Here is a 20,925-nt window from a genome sequence, read left to right as displayed (position 1 = left end):
AAGTGAATTGTCCCTCTCAAATACCTAAGTATTTGCTTGACCACCTTGTTGAATGCATTGGCCGTAGGCCTTTCCATATACCTGCTCGCCATCCACACAGCATATGAGAGATCCGGTCTTGTGTTCATCAACAGTATCTAAAGCACAACGATGCTTTCTGTACTCCGTAGCATCAATTGGTGCTCCTTCCATGTCTTTGTGAAGTCGTGCCTTGGGTTCCATCGGGTACTTCGTGGCATTGTAGTCAGCCATTCCGAACTGGGACAAGATTCTTTTGGCATAAGTTGGTTGTTTGAGCAAGATTCGACCCTTCTATTGTTCTACTTCAATCCCTAAATAGTAAAAGAGAAGACCCAAATCGCTTATTTCAAATTTTGCCATCATTTGTTGCTTGAACTTGTTGACTTTTTCGGTTCTACTTCCCGTTACAATGAGATCGTCAACATACACTCCAACAAGAACACTTTCTTCTCCTTCTTTTCTTGTGTAGACTGCTTGCTCTTGAGTGCATTTCCCAAAGCCAAGCTCTTTGAGACTCTTATCAAGTCGAATATTCCAAGCTCGTGGAGCTTGTCTCAATTCGTAGAGAGCCTTCGACAACCTATACACCTTGTGTTTCTGGTTTGGAACCTCAAATCCCTCCGGTTGAGTAACATATACTTCCTCTTCCAATTCCCCGTTGAGAAACGTTGACTTCACATCTAGATGGTGTACCTCCCAATTTCAGTTTGCAGCAAGTGCAAGAATGACTCGAACGGTGTCAAGTCTTGCAACCGGTGCAAAAACTTCTTCAAAGTCGATGCCTTTTCTTTGTACATAGCCTTTAACAACCAATCTTGCTTTGTGCTTGACAACTTCTACATTAGAGTCTTTCTTCAATTTGAACACTCATTTTAGACCAATGGGTTTGTGTCCCTATGGAAGCTCGATTAGACTCCATGTGTTGTTCTTCTCAATGGATTTCAGCTCGTTCTCCATTGCTTCGTACCAGCGGGCCTCGGTCGCAGCTTCTTGGTAGCAAGTCGGTTCTTCGGACACCACCATCATCACCTCATTTTCTTGTTCTTCACCGCCTACAACTTCCTCTGTGTTGGCGTAGATGTCAGCGAGAGATCTTAGACGGACTGGTGTGTTCGTCGATGGAGTAGATGGACTAGTCTCTCCAATTTCGGGTATCTCGGCTATTTGTGGTGCGGCATTTTCGACCCCGATTTCTGTATCCTCCATATGCCTCCGTTGAATAAAATTGTTCTAATCATCTGAAACTCCGGAAATCTCCTTGCCTGTCATTAACGCCTTTGTTTCCAGGCCCTTCAGATTCTCTTGAAAAACGACATTCTACTAATTTGTAGTTTTCCACGACTCGGGTCATATAAGCGATGAGCTTTGCAATCCTTCTTCAACACCAAATATACCATAGGCGAGCTTCGGTTGTCGAGTTTTCTTGAGGTGAAGAGGTTGTGTTTTTTACATATGCCACACAACAAACTCTCAAGTCTGCAAGGTGTGGCTTTCTCCCCATCCAAGCTTTAAATGGTATGCTTCTCCAAGGGCCTTTGTTGGAAGACGGTTTAACACATAAACCGCGTGTCTCACCGCCTCTCCCCAAAACCTTGCTGGCACGTGCATGCTTTTGAGGAGTGATCTCGTCATCGCCATTACGGTGCAGTTACGACGCTCTATAACGCCATTCTGTTGCGGTGAATATGGAGCAGTGAGGTGTCGCTCGATTCCTTCTTTTTCACAAAATTGAGTGAACTCCGCAGATAAGAACTCGCCACCTCGATCCATCCGGAGCGTTCCGATCTTGTACTCCGTCTTGTTCTCCATCAAGAGTTTGAATTTCTTGAATGCTTCGAGTGCATCAATTTCTTCTCGCCCATGAGCTTCAAGTCATGAAAGTTGACATGGCCAAGTCTCGTGTTCCACAACCATGCTGAATCTTCTAGGCCCGTCAGAAGGCAGACTTGTTTGAACGTCTTCAAGGTTATCTTGTACAAGCAATTTTGTGTTCGCTTCACCGACATTAAGAGCTTCTCGCTCCTGTCAGACACTTTCATGGCATCTCCCGCCATTTACACCTTATTCCCATCTTCTGTCATTTGCCTGAGGCTTATGATGTTGCTACGTAGCTTTGGGATGTAGTACACCTTTTGGAGAGTCTTCTGATCACCGTTTTTGCACTCGAACACGATCGTTCCTTTTCCCATGATCTGAATGGTTCATCCATCGCCGAACTTCACCCTCCCGGTGACGCTTTCATCCAATTCTTGGAACTTCTCGCGATGGCCAGTCATGTGGTTGCTAGCATCGTTATCAGGTACCAAACGTCATTATTTTCTCCATTCTTGTCGTTGCGATACATCTCCGGCAACAACCGCTCTTTGCTGAGTAGTACGGCATCCTCCTTATCACTTCTAGTGCGTGTCTCCTCCTAGGACATGGCCATCATCAAAGCCAGTTTTTCATCGACGGCGCAAGTTAGATGAGCTTCGTCGTCACGACCTTTTTCGCGACACTCTGACGTGTAATGTCCCATCTTGTTGCAAGTGAAGCACTTTATGTGACTTTTGACACGAGTGCCATTTCCGGTGTTGCTAGTGCCTCCTGCATTATTTTGACGCTCCGCGCCACGACCACGACCTCGACCTCGTCCTCGTCCTTGCCATCTTCAGCGATCGCTACCACCGGATCCGTGCCCTTTGTTCAACGAAGAGTTTTCACCGCTATTCCCTTTCTGTCTTGCTTTCCACTCGGCATGGGTAAGTAGAAGTTGTCCATCGGAGTTGTTGTTGTTTCCTCGGAGTTGCGCCGTCTGTTCCTCATACGCCTTCATTCGTCCAATCGCCTCTTCAAACGACATGGTTTCGAGATCTAGGAATTGCTCGATTCCGGCGAGGACGGGGAAATATTTTTCGGGGACGGAGTCCAGGAGCTTCTTGACCAATGATGAATCCTCAAGTGCAACACCGAGGGTGGAGAACTTGCTTGCTAATCCGTTGTTTTTCCCGCGAACTCATAGATTGTCTCGGTCTCCTTCATCCGAAGAACATCAAACTCGCTCTTCGAGGTTTGAACTAGCGCCATCTTCACCCGCTCGCTGCCCAAGTACCTCGTCTTGAGACTATCCCATATTTCCTTTACGGTCTTTTTCTTCGCGATTTGTAGAAGCACGTCTTCCGGGATGCATTGGAGAATGTATGCGCACGCCTTCTTGTCCTTCTTCACATCCACTTCGGCTCCTCTCGCCGGCTCTATCACCTTCTAAACTCCTTGGGCGTCGAGGATTGCTTCCGCCTTTATCGCTCACACCGTGTAGTTGTGAGGAGTCAACATCGGGTAGAGAATTGGCACTCCGTCGTTCTCCTTCGCTTGCTACGAGACGCTCGACATCTTCATTGGATAATGAAAACTGCGATGAGAAGACAACTTGGCTCTGATACCAAATGTTGGTTTAAAAACCAGGGATCTACATAAAAAAAAAATCTCACGCACTCTGATGTATATTTGAAGAAAACAGACAAAACAAAATATTCTGGAAGCAAAATATATTAGCGAGAGAAAGAAAAGTAATAGAATTCCCTATTTATTATTCGATTGATGGACTTATATTTATAGTCTAATAACAACAAAATAACCACAAACCACTAACATAATGCTTACTAAAAAATAGCAACGTGTGGACTTCTTCTTCCACACAATCCGAAAGATTCGGTCTTGAATCATGACCGGATTATTAGCTCACAAACGTGAACGTGCTTTACAGCAATGAATGTGAACGTTAGGGTTAAAGGCGGACGAAAGAGAATGAGATGGAGGCTGAATGCTAGGGTGGGGTTAGAGGCTGAGATGAGTCTGAACGTTAGGTGGGGTTGGAGGCTGAGATGCAGTGAGAAGAGAATGAGATGGAGGTTATAGGTTAAGGTTGTCGTTGGACGTTTGAGTGAAGTGATGAAGTGATAATGGAAAATGACAGTTTAGAATTTTTTAGTTTTTAGGTTTAGGCTTGGCTTGGGAGTTGGGCTTAAACTTGAGAGTTTGGGCTAAGTTTCTAAGTTTTTCCCTTTTTTTCTAAGTTTCTTCTTCTTCGTTTTTCCTTTTTTTTTTGGCATTTTTCTTTATGCATTTATTCTTCCTTTTTTTCTTTTGTTCTTTTTTGTGCATTTCTTCTTTTTTTCTTCTTTTTTTAGGTTTCTTCGTTCTTTTTTCTTTTTTCTTTTACGTTTATTTGCATCGAGCATCAAACATAGAGTATATAGCATTAGAGCATCGAGCATCAAGTGAACTTTTGAATTGAGCATAGAACATACAACATAGGGCCCAGAGTATTGAGTATCGAGTAGCATGTAGTTAGTATTTAGCATAGAGCATAGGGTGTAATGCATCAATAATCAAGCATCGAGTATTGAGTATCGAGTATAAAGGATTAAGGATCGAGTAACATGTAGCTAGTATATAACATAGATCGTATAACATACGGCATAGAGTATAGGGCATCAAGTATCGAGAGAACTTATAAATCACAGTACGAGGATGAGTTTTAGGTTCGAATGAGTAAATTCACAGGATGCTAACATATGCAAAAGGTCACTTTTCTTTCCATTTAAAAAAGGTACCCATTTTTTATTTTACCTAAAAAAATAGCCATGCGTACAAAAAAAAAAATACAAGGTAGATATACATAAAATAAATTTTTGCTATCAATATCAACATCAATTTACTATGTGTCAACATTTTAATCATATTATCATATTAAAGTCTGACCTCAACTTCATCTTAAATTCTAAATGTTTTTTTTTTCATCCAACGTCACTTTAACATATCCAAAATTCTTTTAAATTAATTGTTTTGTTAGACATAAATTTAAAATTTGAATTAAATACAATTTTTTAAAAAAAAAAAAAAACAAGGGAAGCATTTAGATGGAAAATCCTTTGTACACCATATACATCATAAACGTCCTAGATTTTGAATCATTTCATTAAATTGGATTGATTTAACATTTTCACTATTATTTCAAAATTTTCGAAATATTTAGTTTTTTCCTAAACGTTCAATTGAACGGAACAAGAGAATACATATTTAAATATGATTTATATATATGAAAATGATTATTGTGCAAAAATTAATTTAATATTTGATATTAAATTAATTAATTTTTTAAAATTAATTTATGAAATTAATTTAAGAAAATCAAATTTTGAATTAAAATGATTTAAAAGTCATTTTGTATTTTAAAAAAATGAAAAAATAATTTGCATGGTTGCACAAAATGGAAAATAGATTTTCTCCATTACCATCATCTTTATGCTTACACACATACCATTATCTTCTCTACTTTGATTCTCCAAGCATGAGTTGCAAGCCATGCACTCCATCTCTTTGCATGTTCATCTAAATATATAAAGAAGATTGGAGTTGTTGGAGAAGAAGAGGGATACAGGATTCAGAGAGAAAAACTACGGTGAAGAAGAAACTGTCTTCTTCAATTTGCTGCTGTGAGCTTTCCTTATTTCTTCATATCTTCAAGCTATTCTTGAGTCCCACAACTCTGCCTAAAGCTCCAAGAGTATAGTAGGGAAGGCTTTGAGGTAGTTCACGTTGATATCAAGTGAAGACAGCAGCTGAACAGACGTTTTACTTGGAGAGTTCATCAAAGGTATGTTCTGAAAACCCATTTTTATGAAGAACATGCTTTAGTTTTTGCCAAAATTAGTGAATTAGAATGCTTATGGATCCTTAATACTTCCACTGCATGTTGTTTAACTCTTACAAAATGTAGCAGTGAGAAGAGAATGAGATGGATGTTGAAGGTTGAGGCTGCTGTTTGACGTTGGAGTGATGAAATGAGAATGGATAATGATAGTTTAGGGTTTTTTAGTTTTTAGGTTTGGGCTTGGCTTGGGAGTTAGGCTTAAACTTAAGAAGTTTGGGTTGAATACAATATTATAAATCACTTATATTATATATTATAAATATATTTTTAAAAAATTAAACCTTATTAATTGAGGCGGGGTCGGGGTCGGGGACTTGAAAACATTCCCCAGTTTGACCCCACCCACCAGTCAAATCGGGGAATCCCCGATCCCAACAGGTCGGGACCCCGCGAGTTTTTTTTGCCAACCCTGATGAGAAAAGAGTTTTTTTTATATAAAAAAAATAATAAATAAAACAAAACTCATTTTGGAAGCAAGGATTGAAAAATCGTGATATACTGACAAAATAGTGAAACATGAAACATAACAATGAAATTTCTATTTAAGCAAAATATATATATACTGTATATAAAATGAGTTATGAGGGGAGGAGGTAGTTACACGCAAAGTGATATATTCTTTCGTGTATAGATGTGATCTAGACCATAAACATGAAACATCATGATTTAAACTAGCAGTCATGTCTTTGAGCTAGACTATACATATGAAACATCACAATTGAACTATGGAGATATGTCTAAACAGACAATCACGTCCTTTGTCTCATTACAACTATTCAGTTAAAGCGATTACACAATAAAGTAGTTTATTCTGTCGTGCATGGCGTGATTTAGACAATATATTTGAAACGTCACAATCTAACGTGGTCATGAACATATGTTTAAACAGGAAATCACATCATCTGCCATTTAAATTTTCATAAATTCACCTTTCTCAATAGTTACAACTATCAAGTCAAACAATAAAAATAATAATTCATTAATTATAATATGTTTAAACAACTTTTTTTCCTATATACTAAAATAGAACTATAATTTTCACATGCATCGCACGTGTTATGTTGGTCAAGTTTGAAAAAAATTACACAAACAAGTCAAATTATGGGGTTTGTTAGAACCTTACAACCATACTGACTTTCAATCTCTCTTAAATTATGTGCTTTATTACAATTATAATTATGAATTTTTAATTCGATCAATTAGCCTTTGTAGCTTGTTAACCGTTGCAATAAGCTCAATTATTAGTATTGATATAGATGAGGAAATGACATAGATGACCTAAAATAAAAGACACACGTGAAAAATAGGTACTATTTTGAAAACCAATGAAATTTGTTCTGTTTATGTCATCACTGTATAAAATTACCACTTTAACCCAAATGCATCATTCTTCTATTTTTTTCATTTTGCAGAGTTTTTAAGCTCATTTATTAGTATTGATGTAGATGGAAAATGACATAGGTGACCCAAAATAAAAAAACACACATGAAAAATGGGTACCATTTTGAAAACCAATGAAATCTATATTTCTACTTATGTCATCACGGTGTAAAATTACCACTTTAACCCTAAATGCATTATTCTTCTATTTTCTTCATCTTGTAGCGTTTTTCCCTTTTTTTTCTAAGTTTCTTCTTCTTCATTTTCCTTTTTTCTACCGGTTTTTTTTTTGCATTTTTCTTTCTACATTTCTTCTTCAAAAAAAAAAAAAAAAAAAATTGTTCTTTATTGTGCATTTCTTTTTTTTTTTTTCTCCTTTTTGTGTTTCTTTTTTTCTTTTCTTTTCTTTTTTCGTTTATTTGCATCGAACATCAAACATAGAGTATATAGCATTAGAGCATCGAGCATCAAGTGAACTTCTAAATCAAACATAGAGCATACAACATAGGGCTTAGAGTATCGAGTATCGAGTAGCATGTAGCTAGTATATAGCGTAGAGCATAGAGTGTAATACATCAAATATCAAGCATCAAGCATCAAACATCACGTATGATCGAATAGCATATAGCTAGTATATAACATAGATCATATAACATAAAGTATATAGCGTAGAGCATCAAGTATCAAAGATCGAGGATTGAGTATCGAAAAAACTTATAAATCACAGCGTGCGGATAGGTTTTAGGGTCGAATGAGTAAATTCACAGAAAGCTGACATAAGCAAAAGACCACTTTTCTTTCAATTTGAAAAAGGTACCCATTTTTATTTGGCCCCCCAAAAAAGAGTCATGCGTACAAAAAAACCCAAGGTAGATATACATAAAATAAACTTTTGCCATCAATATCAACGTCAATTTACTATGTGTCAACATTTTATTCATATAATCATATCAAAATTTGACCTCAACTTCATCTTAAATTCTAAATGTTTCTTTCTTCCATCTAACGTCAATTTAACATATCCAAAATTCTTTTAAATTAATTGTTTTGCTAGACATAAATTTAAAATTCAAATTAGATATAAAATAAAAAAAAGATCAAGGGAGACATTTAGATGAAAAATTGTTTGTACACTATATATTTCATAAATGTCCTAGATATTGAATCATTTCATTAAATTGGTTTAATTTAACATTTTCACTATTATTTCAAAATTTTCGAAATATTTAGCTATTTCCTAAACGACATCATTTTCAAATTTTAACTTTGCTTTTATTATTTATTAATTTTGATTGATATTCGTATAATGTAGAATATTTCAAATTAATATTTCATTCATTTTAATATATTTCGTTTATTTTTTTTTCCATATTTCTTACTAAAAATCATCGACATATATTTGTAGGTCTCACACTATTTTTAAAATTAAAAAAAAAAAAAACTTCTCACACCTCTCTTTCTCTCATCTTCTCCCTCTCGACCTCCATTTTCACCACTCCCGTACTTCCATTTCTCTTCCTCCATTTTGGGTGGAAAATTTTGTTCCACTTATCTCAAGGGTCCACTGTGGTCTTCTTAATCTAGCTCAAAATATTCGGTTAGCTTTATCTTTTGCTTTAAAATTTTCAAACTCTATTATCATTTACTCATGGGTTGTGCATGGCTTTCATCCTTTTAGGTTGTTTAATTTAGTTCTAATCATATTGGAGATGGTGATTTTTTTTTTTCAAGTTGCGTAAAATGTGGACGGAAGACTAGAGAATACGTGCATGCATAAGGCTAAGACGTGTCGTATCTACATTTGTGAGTCTCCTAACTTCCTCTAAAATATGGCCCCATAACCCAAAGTGGGAATATAATAAGGAGACTACTCTTTCAAGATTAAGTAACTTGATATTCTCAACCAAATGTTTTGTTTACAAAAAAAAAACATTTTAATAAAAATATATAATTAAGCTAGAAAATAAAAATAGCACCTTTTAAACTTATTTTTTAAAATTCAAGGACTATTAGCGACTAAATGCACCTGTTTCCAAAAATTTGTGGACTAAAAATGTTTTTTTTTTTTCAAAATGTATATACATTGCATATACCATGATTTATTTTTTGGTGTATTTACAAATATATTGAAAAATGTAAATATACATCACACATATATATAAAAACTAAATAGTAAGAAAAGTTTAAAAGTAAATTGAGCCGAAAATAATAGCTCATCACGCTATTGATGTAACAAAAAAAGGGGAAAGTTTTAGGCTATATTTGTGGAGAGAAAAATCAATGGGTTCATATACCGACTACCTATTTTGGAAGGTTCAAATAAAGTCTAATAAGTTTTTAGAAAGTATAATTTGGACCTTTTGTTTACATTATATTAACATTTAATTATCAAAATAAAACATTGTGCATGCCAGTTACAGTCTCACTCTGGCTACTCGTTCCTTGCTCTCTTTACCTTTGTTCCTCAAGATTTAGGTTTTTTTGCTTCCCGCCCTCTAAATTTTCTCTCACTACTCATTATGGCTCTTGTTTCTTGTTCTCACTCGCTCTTTGCTTTTGTTTTTGTTTTTTTTAATTAAAAATGGAGAAAAATGGGTCGAACTCTTCTTCGGTGTCAAGGTAATAGCTATGAATAGTCATCGACTCCCGGGAAAGGGTAGAAGAATGTGACCTATTATGGGACATACAATGCATTACAGACATATGATCATTACGCTTCAACCGGGTTATTCTATTCCACCTCTTAGAAAGAAAAGAACTTAAATCAAAATACTTAATAGCATGATGATACATTTATACAAAACTTCTACCCTGAGCACACGCAATGGAGCCGTAGACAGTCAAGTAAAATCCAATCTACGAAATAATTTGATCTATGGATAACATCGTTGTGGTAAAGGTCGTAATGCCAGAGGAATCATTACCGCAGGGCATAGAGGGGAGGTCATAAGCATCTATATCGTAAAATCGATTTTCGACGAAATGAAAAAGACATATATGGTAGAATCGTAACCATAGAATACGACCCTAATCGAAATGCATACATTTGTCTCATACACTTTGGGGATGGTGAGAAAAGATATATTTTACATCCCAGAGGGGCTATAATTGGAGATACCATTGTTTCTGGTACAGAAGTTCCTATAAAAATGGGAAATGCCTTACCTTTGAGTGCGGTTTGAACTATTGATTTACGTAATTGGAAGTAACCAATTAGGTTTATGACAAAATCTAGAAATCGATCACTGATCCAATTTTAGTACCTCCACATGATAGACCTCAACAGAAAACTGAAGAGTAACGGCAGCAAGTGATTGAGTTCAGTAATTCCACATATAAAATTATTGACTCTAGAGATATAGTAATATAGAGAAGACTAAATTGTTTCAAGTCCCTCTATCCCCAAAACCCTAAAAAGGCTCGTTGGCCTCTTTAATTTAATTATTTATCCTTTCATTAGCAATTCACAATTCGTTATGTTTCTCATTCATTCGACTCTTTCACAAGCGTATTTGAGCAGAAATATTGATTTTTCTTTACGGCGGATTTCATATTTATTATTTCATAAGTATATAAGTCTTTTTATTATATTTTATATATGATATGAGACAAAAAAGAAGAAATGACAAGATAATTTGTGTATACCAATGGAAGAAATAAATAAAAAATGTAGAAAACAAGACAGGGATTCTCTACAATGACACTGTATACCAATTGAAAAAGATGTAGCACAGCTTGGTAGCACGTTTGTTTTGGGTACAAAATGTTGCGATATGGTAGCACGTTTGTTTTGGATACAAAATGTCATGGGTTTAAATCCTGTCATCCCTACCTATTACTTATCTTCTGAACAGTAACGAGGAATCAATTGAGATCCATAAAAATTGAACATACATATACCGAATCAATCTTTATTTATTTATTTTTAAGCTATTCTATATGATAATATATGTATGGAAGATATATTCGGGTTGCATTTAGTTTGATAATAAAACGCTCTTAGTTTAGTTCGGTAGAACGCGGGTCTCTAAAACCCGATGTCGTAGGTTCAAATCCTATAGAGCGTGATTCGATTCTTGTTGTTGTTAGATGGAAAATTATACTGAAATAATTTAACAGAAATAAAAATTTGACCTCCTATAAGCCAAAGTAATAGGAATTAGACCTAATACGATTCCAAATAGAAAAACTTCAATCATTTCAATTTAGTTGAACGAGGAAAAGGAGAGGTAATATAAGAAGCAAGAGTCGAGAGCCTAATAAACGTTCACAAAGGTCATTTTCCTGGAGATAATGATACAGGTAAAAGGAAAAAAAAATTGATTTTTAAAAGATGAGACAAAATCTATTGTGAACTTAATTTGGATCAATAATATAACTAGGCCACACTTACCAATCCGTAATGAAAATTGGTGTAAGCATAATGAGATTCCATTGATAGATCAATTATTATGGGTCATAATTGGGACGTAATTAGATTGTATTTAATCTCGTTTACTTAAAATTATAAATCTATCACATTTATTATTATTGTTATTGTTACCATCACCATTTAAGGTTAAACTATAACAATATATGTGATTGATTTTATAGTTCTCATATTATAACCATGATTGTAACGATAACGATAACGTAATTTTCAAATACAGTTAGATTGATCACCCTCCATTTCTCAAATAGATTGCACTACATAGATTTGACCTTATTTCCATATCAATCCATCAAATAGACACAAAACATTCGGCAAAATAAAGAAAATTTATTTGTTCATAAGAAAAGAAAACAAGAAAGAAAATTTATTAAGCTAAAGAAGAAAACCGGCGGAAGGTAAATAACTCATAACAGACCTTTTTCTTAAACCCTATTTTACGTTCAGCCACACCTCCTCACATTAACAGCAACGACACCCCGACCCGCCGCACGCCGCTCCTGTCCGCCGCAGGCTCAGTGTCTGCCGCCGTACGCTGCACTCTTGTCTGCCGCATTCTCGGCCTTCCGACGAACTCCCCGCCTATCTCTCCCTCTCACACTCTCTCGCCTCTCCAAGCAATCAAAGTTACTTATCTCTGTTGTTTTTTTCCCTTCAGAAATAGAAACAGTGGTTCAGCCCCGCCGTTGGTGAGATAGCACCGCCCCTCACGCCTACTGCCGCTCTTTTTTCAGATCCCAAGGTTTTTACCTCTTGTTTTATTTGTTTTATTATTATTATTTTTATCTAAATTTTGTTTGTTGATTTATGTTGAGTTATTCTGTTCACCCACGAAGAAGAAAATAAGAGTAAAAATGGGCTCGAATCGAAAATCTAAATTGAAAAGATTGAGATTAGTTTGCTTGAACAGAAGACACTACCTATGCATATTGTATTGTATATGAACTGGCATATGTACTAAAACTCGATTAAAAAAAAAGATATCTAAAATTAGAAACGTATTTTTTTTTTTTAAGTTTTTAAATCTTGACCAATCCGACACCCGGAAAAAAAAAGAAGAAGAAGAACATTTTAAAATCACAACTGATTACGAATTCGTTGTTTTACTTATTTATTTTTCCATCCAAACACTTGGAATGATTTCAAATCCAGGAGTTTTTAACGAAGGTAAGTAAAGGAAACGGTGCAGGCAGCCATTTCTCTTAGCAGTTCGAAACAGGAATTTTAGTACTAAAGAACAGAAGATTAAGATGCCTCTTTATGATTGTATGCTTTTGATGAAACCCCATGTGAAGAAGGAGGCCTTGTTGGACTTGGTTGCTAGAGTTGGCAAGCATGTGTTCAGAAGAAATGGGGTTGTCTGTGACATTAAGTCATTTGGTGTTGTCCAACTGGGTTATGGTATTAAGAAGCTTGAAGGAAGATATTATCAGGTGATCTTTGGAATCTGTTATTTTGCTTTTGAAGCTTTCATCATCTTCCGTTTGTTGTTTTTGTAGCTTGATTGTATTTGTAAATCTCATTCATATTGTGTCAATTAAGCATAAATGCATTTAAGTAACATGTGCATTTATACTTGTATTGTTTCAAAGGTGATAAAAGTGGCTTTAGTTGACTTAATGGGTATGACTAAGATGGAAGGAATAGTAGTTTCTTTTGGTTTTGGTTGCGTCAAAGGTCCTTTATACATAAGAACTTCAAATAATTAAATTGTGGATGCATTTTGCCATATTACTTGTTCATTGTTATTAATTTAGCTTTTGATATTTAATTATTCCAAAAAAGGGCTCTAGTCAATCAAAATAAGGCGAAGGCGAAGGCCTAAAGGAAAATTACAAAAGCTTTCACGAACAGAAACCCAACGAGAAGTATGAAATTTATTAGTGAACCACAATCCACCCCTCTACAAAATTTTCAACCACTCTGAAAATTCTATAGTTTCTTTCCCTTCAAATCCCCCAAAAATAGCCCGTAAACAAGCACACCAAAGCTTGCTACCCTTATATCGCAAATGGGAGTGGGATATACACAACTCAAGCAAATCTCTACCTCTCTTAGACTATGCCTACTAAGAGAGAGCCTAAAACCCCCCACTTCACAACGACGAGTCAAAAGAAGATGATCTAGAACTTCACCTGCTTCCTTGCACAAGTTACATCATTGTGGATCAATCAACTCGGGCGAGAATCTCTGAGCATGATCCAAAGCATTCACCCAGTTGAGAAGGACCTGCCCCACACACAAAATTTGATTTTCTTTGCTATTTTAATCTACCAAAGCTGCGGAAAGATAGAAGAAGTTCAAGATAAAAAGGCTCACTAGACACTGAAAAGAGACTGACACGAGAACTCATATGAAGGACTAGGACTCCAGATCTAACGGTCATTTATCCACCCCAAGAGAGTATAATCACCAATTAAAGCAAGGAGGGTGATTTATAGTTTTGAGTTTTAGAAATGGTTATTTCATTTATTTGTTGAGACATTGAATGGACTACGGTTATCTTGAAATAAAACAAGGTGCTCTGCATGCAATGAATGAATTTCTGTGTCATCATTATATATTTTTTTGTTTTATTTTAGCCCTAGTAGTATCGCCCTCACCATCCTAGAAGAAATGTTATGTGATTTTGTGATTTTTTTTTTTAAATTTTTCTTTAATTTTTTTTTACAAAGAAGTAGATGCGTTTCTACAGTTTCAGGCTTCTGTTTGTTAACTCTATCTGATGCTTTTCATGAAGTAGTGACCCTAATAGGTCGTCTTGAACGGTTGGAAAACTTTTATTAGTTATTAGTTGCAGCATACATTTCTTCATTTGGTTAGTGGGTGATAAGGCCGTCCATAATTATCGAGAGGGTTTCTAGCTTGTTGGTTCATTTAGTTAGCTCGAATATAGCCATTCCAACGCCGAGCTCGGTTATGTGAGCTTGTTACCTCTAGCAGAGGGGCAAATTGAAATTAAAAAAATATAGCCGCTCCAACATGTCCCTGGTTCAAATCTTGTAATTGGCATGGGGGTCAGACGTTAATGTATGATGAAGTCTGGATTGGATTTGATTCCAAAGAACTGTCCATATTTGAAAGGAGCATCATTATCTATAGTCCTAATATAGATGGGGAGTCAAAACAGATTAGTTACTTAGTTTGAAAAACCATAAGAACCTAATTTTATTAGGGTACTTGTACATACAAAAGTTTTCATATTGCCTTTGGTAAACTCCTATTACTATCTGGAGACTTAGGATTTAGGTGATTTTAACAAGCCATAATGAACAACCAGAGATTCACATAAGCCACGCAGGGAAATTTGACCAGCGATCAAGTTTGCTCTGCCCATCATCAAAAGTTGCTCATTCATTTCCTTATCCATTAAATTCCTGCAAACTCAATCAGTATTTTTACTACATGACTGAACCAGACAAGGACGTGGTACTACCTATTTTGTAATCAGTATAATCTGGGGGAAAGTTTGGGGTCTGCTCACCAATCCAGATGTCATCCCAAGACAAAGTATTACTGTTTCTATCGACCGTTATCTTTGAGAAGTTTTAAAATTTTCTCACAACCAAAATTAAAGTTCCAAGGACGTCTACCATCATTCATAACTGTTTTCTAAATTAACCTACCAGTTGATCACGTCCAATCTTGTCGCCGATTTTTTATGTCTTGGAGACTTGTTCTCACATTGAAAATGCCTACACACTTAGAAGGAAGAGCCACATTTTTAGAGTTGCCCTGCTTAACCTCCCTTCTTCTTGGCTGAGAACCAGAGAGCTCCAATTTATGAAGATAGTTCTTCCTTCATGATTTTTGCCACCTCGAATAAAGCTTCTGATCTTTAAACTCCAATCACCTAGCCACCTTATTAGGGACCTCATAGAAAAGAAGGTTGGAATGCGTCTGAAGATTGCTTGGACAAGCTTAATCGTCTTCCTTAAGCAGTGGTAGTTAACCCTTGCAAAGAAGGGAGGCATAATCATATGATCCTTGTATATTTTTACTAACTAGCTGAATATGACTTGGGCTATTAGACCTTTCGTTTATACAGACTTGGAACTATCAGAAGTCGAAGTCCCTACCCAAACTCTGCTGTGCATCATGTACAGAATATCTTAGAAGTTATTAACTACAACTTGTTCCTCAGATGTATTATGAAGTTTCCCGACTTTGTTGTGGTTTGTGCAATTTTTTTTTGATCCATTTGTTTACAATATATATCTCAATCAATCAATGATATTATTACTCTTTCTTTTATGGTAAAGGGCCAACTTATGCAGATGACGATGATGGCTACTCCCAACGTGAACAAGGAGTTGCATTACTTGAACAAGGAAGATCGGTTGTTGCGTTGGCTTTTAGTGAAGCATCGCGACACAAAATATGGCCTGGAATTCCTTAGCGAAGAAGATGGAAAGAGTGAACTCGGCAAATTTCCTCGACTTGATATGTTGGATGACAAAGACGAAGATGAAGATGAAGGCGATGACGATGACAATGACGATGAAGAATACAATGTGGAACAAGAAAAGAGGGAAGCAGAGTGAATTTTGCTCGTCTCTATTATCATGGCCCTACTTTGAAATTGTTGCAGGACCTCTGGTACCATTTTTGGATTTTAGACAGGAGACGAATAAAGTTTAGTTGTCCATATCAGCTGTTTCTAAGTAACATAAGTTCCATAAATGTCTTTTTCTCAAACTTACATTAGAATGGGATGTTTGGGGTGGTGTTTTCCAGGTCGTGGGTTTCAGCTCTAAACGAAAAGTTCAAGAAATGAAAATCCTTGTCTGTCTTTTAAAGCTGGTATACTGTAATCTTGCTTGTATTGACATTGTATGGAATGAAACTGAAGCAAATATGAGGTTTGTTTAAGATCTGGTTGAGATCATCCAGACACGTTTGCTTCAAGAGAGATTCAATTCAAATATGGTTGTGGTTCTTGACTTTTTATTTGTTTTCTTCCGATGACTTTGAAATTAAAAAGAAATGAAATTTAGACTTCATGCTAGATTTTTCCAGGTAGTTTATTAGTTTAAATATTTCTACCCAAGATTATTAATTATTAACTTTTATTAGTTGAACCTATTTGAATACTTTTTCAGGTTACAATTATTCCAATATCACATTTACACAAACTATCAGGAAAAAAGGGTTACAATTATTCCAATTCCAATATTACATTTAAACAAAGGTAGATATAATACTGTTCACAGATCTATTTGACTAACATATTAAAAGTTTGAAAATTATGTATATAATAATATTAATGATTTCAATATTTCTTCAGACAAAAAGCTTTCATAGCTCAGTTGGTTAGAGCACCCGTTTAGTAAGCGGGAGGTCTTGAGTTCGACTCTCAATGAAAGCAAGCATTTTTTCCTCCAATTCTTTTTCAATTTAAATCTCATTTTATTATTTTATTTCTTAAAAGTCTCAAAATGTTCATTTTTGTTCTTGAACTTTCAAATTTATTCTATTTTAATTTTTAAAAATTTTAAATATTTATTTACATTTTGGTTGTTTTTAACAGATTAATGACATAATTTTGAGTATGTATAGTAACATTAGTAAGAGAATAATTTAGAACCATATAGGTTAAATACAAACAATTTAACAACCGGATGTTGGATAAAAAAATAATATATCAAGATAAAATGACTATTTCTTAAAAAAGAAAAAAAATGATAAAATGACTATTTTTTAAAAATTTTTGAACAAAAAGGACATAAACATGGATTTTTTTTCCAATTCGTTTTCAATTTAAATCTCATTTTGATCATTCAACTTTTAAACTTGTTTTATTTTGATCCTAAAGTTTCAAAATGATCATTATTATATAAGCAATGATAAACACATTAAAGTTGTACAAATATACATAATTAACCAACAAGTGATAAGCATGAATATTGTCTCAATAGAGATTAAAATCAAATTTTAATCTATTCAAACTCCTTATGAATGCCAAATGTGACAAAAAAATATTTTGTTTGTGATTTTGTTAACTAAATGCTGAATAAAAATGAATGATATAATAAAATAAATGTTTCTTAAAGTTGTAACACAATGAATGGATTAGGCTGAAATTAAGGTATAATGTTATTTCCCTATAATAGAATGTCGAAGCAATAAACTTGTAGAATCAATTCATACAACAATGGTCTTGAAATCTTCCTAGATCTCTCAGATGTCTTAGATTAATTTGGATTAACATATTTGAGTAAAGCTATGTGACTACATCACAATTGCATCACTATCGCATGAACCAAGAACAACTCCTATTCAACCTTGTTTTAAAGTACTTTAGAAGCCTAAATAATTAGTTATATATATCCATAGTTTCTTAGATTTTAGATAGTTTTATATAATCCCTTGGTTTTACAGTGCGCCTTATGTCTAAGGTTTAGTGACGTCTTATGTTTAGATTCTTAGTCATGTATTCTTTTGTGAGATCCATTTATATCTTAACATTCTCATCATTAAAACTCAACTTGTATGCTAATTTAGGTGATCAATTCAAACTAACAAGATAACATAAGTTTCAATAAAAGAAATAAAAAGTGGGAATGATGCGATGTGGTTACATTAATTAAGCTATGTTATTCTTAGGGTATCCACAAGATCGAATTCCTTAAGAAAATTAGCTCATGAGTAAAGATAAATACGAACACTTCATTGAATAAAATGCCATGAGTTACAATTAAGAACAATGATGGTAGAAAAATAAACAAAAGAAAGTAAAGAGAAATATGGAAAATAGTGAGTTGTGTGTATGAACAATATCTACATGTCTAGGATTTCCTCTAGGATCGATTCAACCTTTTTCAAGGTGAATCTCACTCTTAGAATACGTTTTCATGGGCTAAAATAACCTAAAGAGTTGTCAAACTCATATTCTCCACTTTTCTTTCTTTCTTTCTTTTTTTTTTTTTTTAATGATTCTAACACTTTATATAAACTCTTATTCCACGAAATCATAATTGATTTCGAGATCAAAGAAGGGTTTGGGAGCGAAAAAATAGCAAAGCACAAACAACGGTGAAAACCCCATTTTCTAGGTCTAGGGTAATTTTTTTTCTTCTTCTAAATTTTCAACATTGCTAAAATCATTTCAAAACATCTTTTAACTTGGAAGTTTTTGGGACTTTAATGACACTTTTTATCCAATTTTCACATGAATTAATCACAATTTAGGGGCAAAAAAAAGTATGCAAATATGACACTTATCATCCTCCTTGGTGATTTTAAAGCTAATTAGATCAAATCACTCACATGACACATACCCATTGAATCCCTAATGCTGTAAATAAGAATTTGACAACTCATTAGTGAATTCGTTGACTCACGTGCGTGACACTTGTATCGTTTTATGGTAGAATTGCTTGATCATTCCTCCGACAATCTAATTCTTTCAACTTCTACTAAACTAATCCTACCTCATCTTTATGCCAACAAAATAAGGTAATTCTACCAATTTAATACCAAAACATAACCTTAATTTTTATCATAAATATAGATACATTGTATCCTAAAAGAGGCTACTAATAAACCCTCTTTTGGAGAGTCTTTGCATTCTCCACCTTCAATTCTTAGTTTACCTCTCTCTCTCTCTCTCTTTTTTTTGCTTTTCTTTATAAGTGTTTTGTGAGAGTGAGCCCAACGCATAGAGGTGTTCATGGGTTGGGTTGAAAGATTTTTTAGACCCAACTCAATTGTTTGAGTTGTAAATTTCTTCAACCCAAATAATCCTTACTAAAAAAATGAATCCAACCCAACCCAACCCAACCATGAAATATTTGGGTTGGGTTAGTTCGGGTTAATCGGATCATTTATTTTAAATTTTGTTCTTAAAAAAAAGCAAAACGTAAATATGTAAAATTATAATTTAATTATTTTCATATATTGAATTAAGATTAACAACTCAATTTCAATTTATATAGTGAAAATTTTCTTTCTAAAGTCCAAAGAAACTCCTTTTAATAGTTGTTGAGGAATAAATTATTAAAAAAATATTGGAACTAAATAAAATTAAAATCAATATATGTATAAATAATTGTGTTATAAGTAATAAAAAATATATTTTAAAGTTAATAATAAATTCGGATTTGTTCAGATTATATTAGGTGAACCCATGAACCAACCCAAACCATAAAATTTTCATTTATTTGAACCCAACCCGACCCAAATGAGTTGATAACCCAATCCAAACTGCACGGGTTGGGTTGGATTGATCGATTTTTTCATGTCATCAGATTTTTTGAAAACACTTCCACCAACGCATGTCTCGCCTCTACGTTCTCTATCTACAACTCTCCTCTTTCGTATGTCGTCGCCTCAACCTTATCCCATCTTCATTCGACGTCACTCCTCAACCCTGTCTCCACTTAAAAGTCTTTCTATTTAAAAAATAACACATAGTAGGTTCAGATTTAATGTCCTAAAACCCACAAATTAATTTGTCATTTAATAATTATTTAATTTAATTATTTTATATATAAATAAATTATTCATTATAGTAAAAATCCAAAGATATTGAATGTAAGCTTGAACAGTTTGTGATTAACATTTGGGTATGCTATGTTCAATAAATAACCTAAAAGACTATAATATATGGATAAGTTGGAGTGTCTATTCTTGTGGCACTATAATATGACTCACTTTGTAATTGTTACAAATTATTTGATTCATATCATTTTCATGTGAAGACATGTGAGTGAGTGTATCATATAAAAAGAACTTGTATAAGACTGGACTATGGAATATTTAGGGGGTTTTTAGGGTGAGGAGATGAGATGAGATGAGTTGAAATATGAACTTAATTAATTGTTTGGGAGTCTAATTTCATATATCACCACCATTTCATACAATGTCCATTAACAATGCACTCAACCCTCATCACCGCCGATGCCTCATTGCTCAACTTCGGCGACCACCTTTGACGGTCAACTCCAATGACGACCTCCAACGGTTAACTTCGTCGACTACCTCCGATGACTAACTCCAGCGACCATCGCCTATGGCCAATTCTGACAACATCCTGAAGGAAATCAGACATGAGGATTTCCATGAGCAGCGGAAGGATCTTTCCAAATTTCAATCGTATATGAACATTACAATTACAATCACAAACGGAAACATACAGTTATGCATTAAACATAAATTACAATATACTTTTCTAAATGATCAAGGGAAGGAATGAACAAACCTTTGAAGACTCATCTTCAAGTTCCTTGATCACGAACGCTCGATCAAAGCAACACAGCAACACACAAACGTTCGTCCAACATGATCTCTACACTGCACGATCACAGCGAACTCGAACTAAGCGATCTCCAAGTCACCAAGGGGACCTTATAGACCTGTAGCTCGAAGCTCCAACGGTACATTGAATAAATGACTAAAC

General features: G+C 34.6%; 1 protein-coding gene and 1 non-coding gene across 2 annotated transcripts; both read left to right on the top strand.

The window, feature by feature from the left end:
• The first annotated feature begins 11,908 nt into the window (after positions 1-11,908).
• Positions 11,909-16,468, top strand: LOC120091279. The gene is made up of 3 exons (XM_039049241.1): positions 11,909-12,267; positions 12,678-12,958; positions 15,788-16,468. The coding sequence occupies exons 2-3, from the start codon at positions 12,776-12,778 to the stop codon at positions 16,067-16,069; spliced, it is 465 nt and encodes a 154-aa protein (XP_038905169.1). The 5' UTR covers positions 11,909-12,267; positions 12,678-12,775; the 3' UTR covers positions 16,070-16,468.
• A 351-nt stretch (positions 16,469-16,819) lies between these two features.
• TRNAT-AGU lies at positions 16,820-16,893 on the top strand. The gene has a single exon. It is a non-coding gene; the product is annotated as a tRNA-Thr (tRNA).
• Positions 16,894-20,925: the final 4,032 nt, after the last annotated feature.

Source organism: Benincasa hispida, chromosome 11 (genome assembly GCF_009727055.1).
Source record: "Benincasa hispida cultivar B227 chromosome 11, ASM972705v1, whole genome shotgun sequence".
In the NCBI taxonomy this organism is placed as follows: domain Eukaryota; kingdom Viridiplantae; phylum Streptophyta; class Magnoliopsida; order Cucurbitales; family Cucurbitaceae; genus Benincasa; species Benincasa hispida.
Note: the sequence above shows the minus strand (reverse complement) of the source record. Positions and strands in the feature narration are given on the sequence as shown.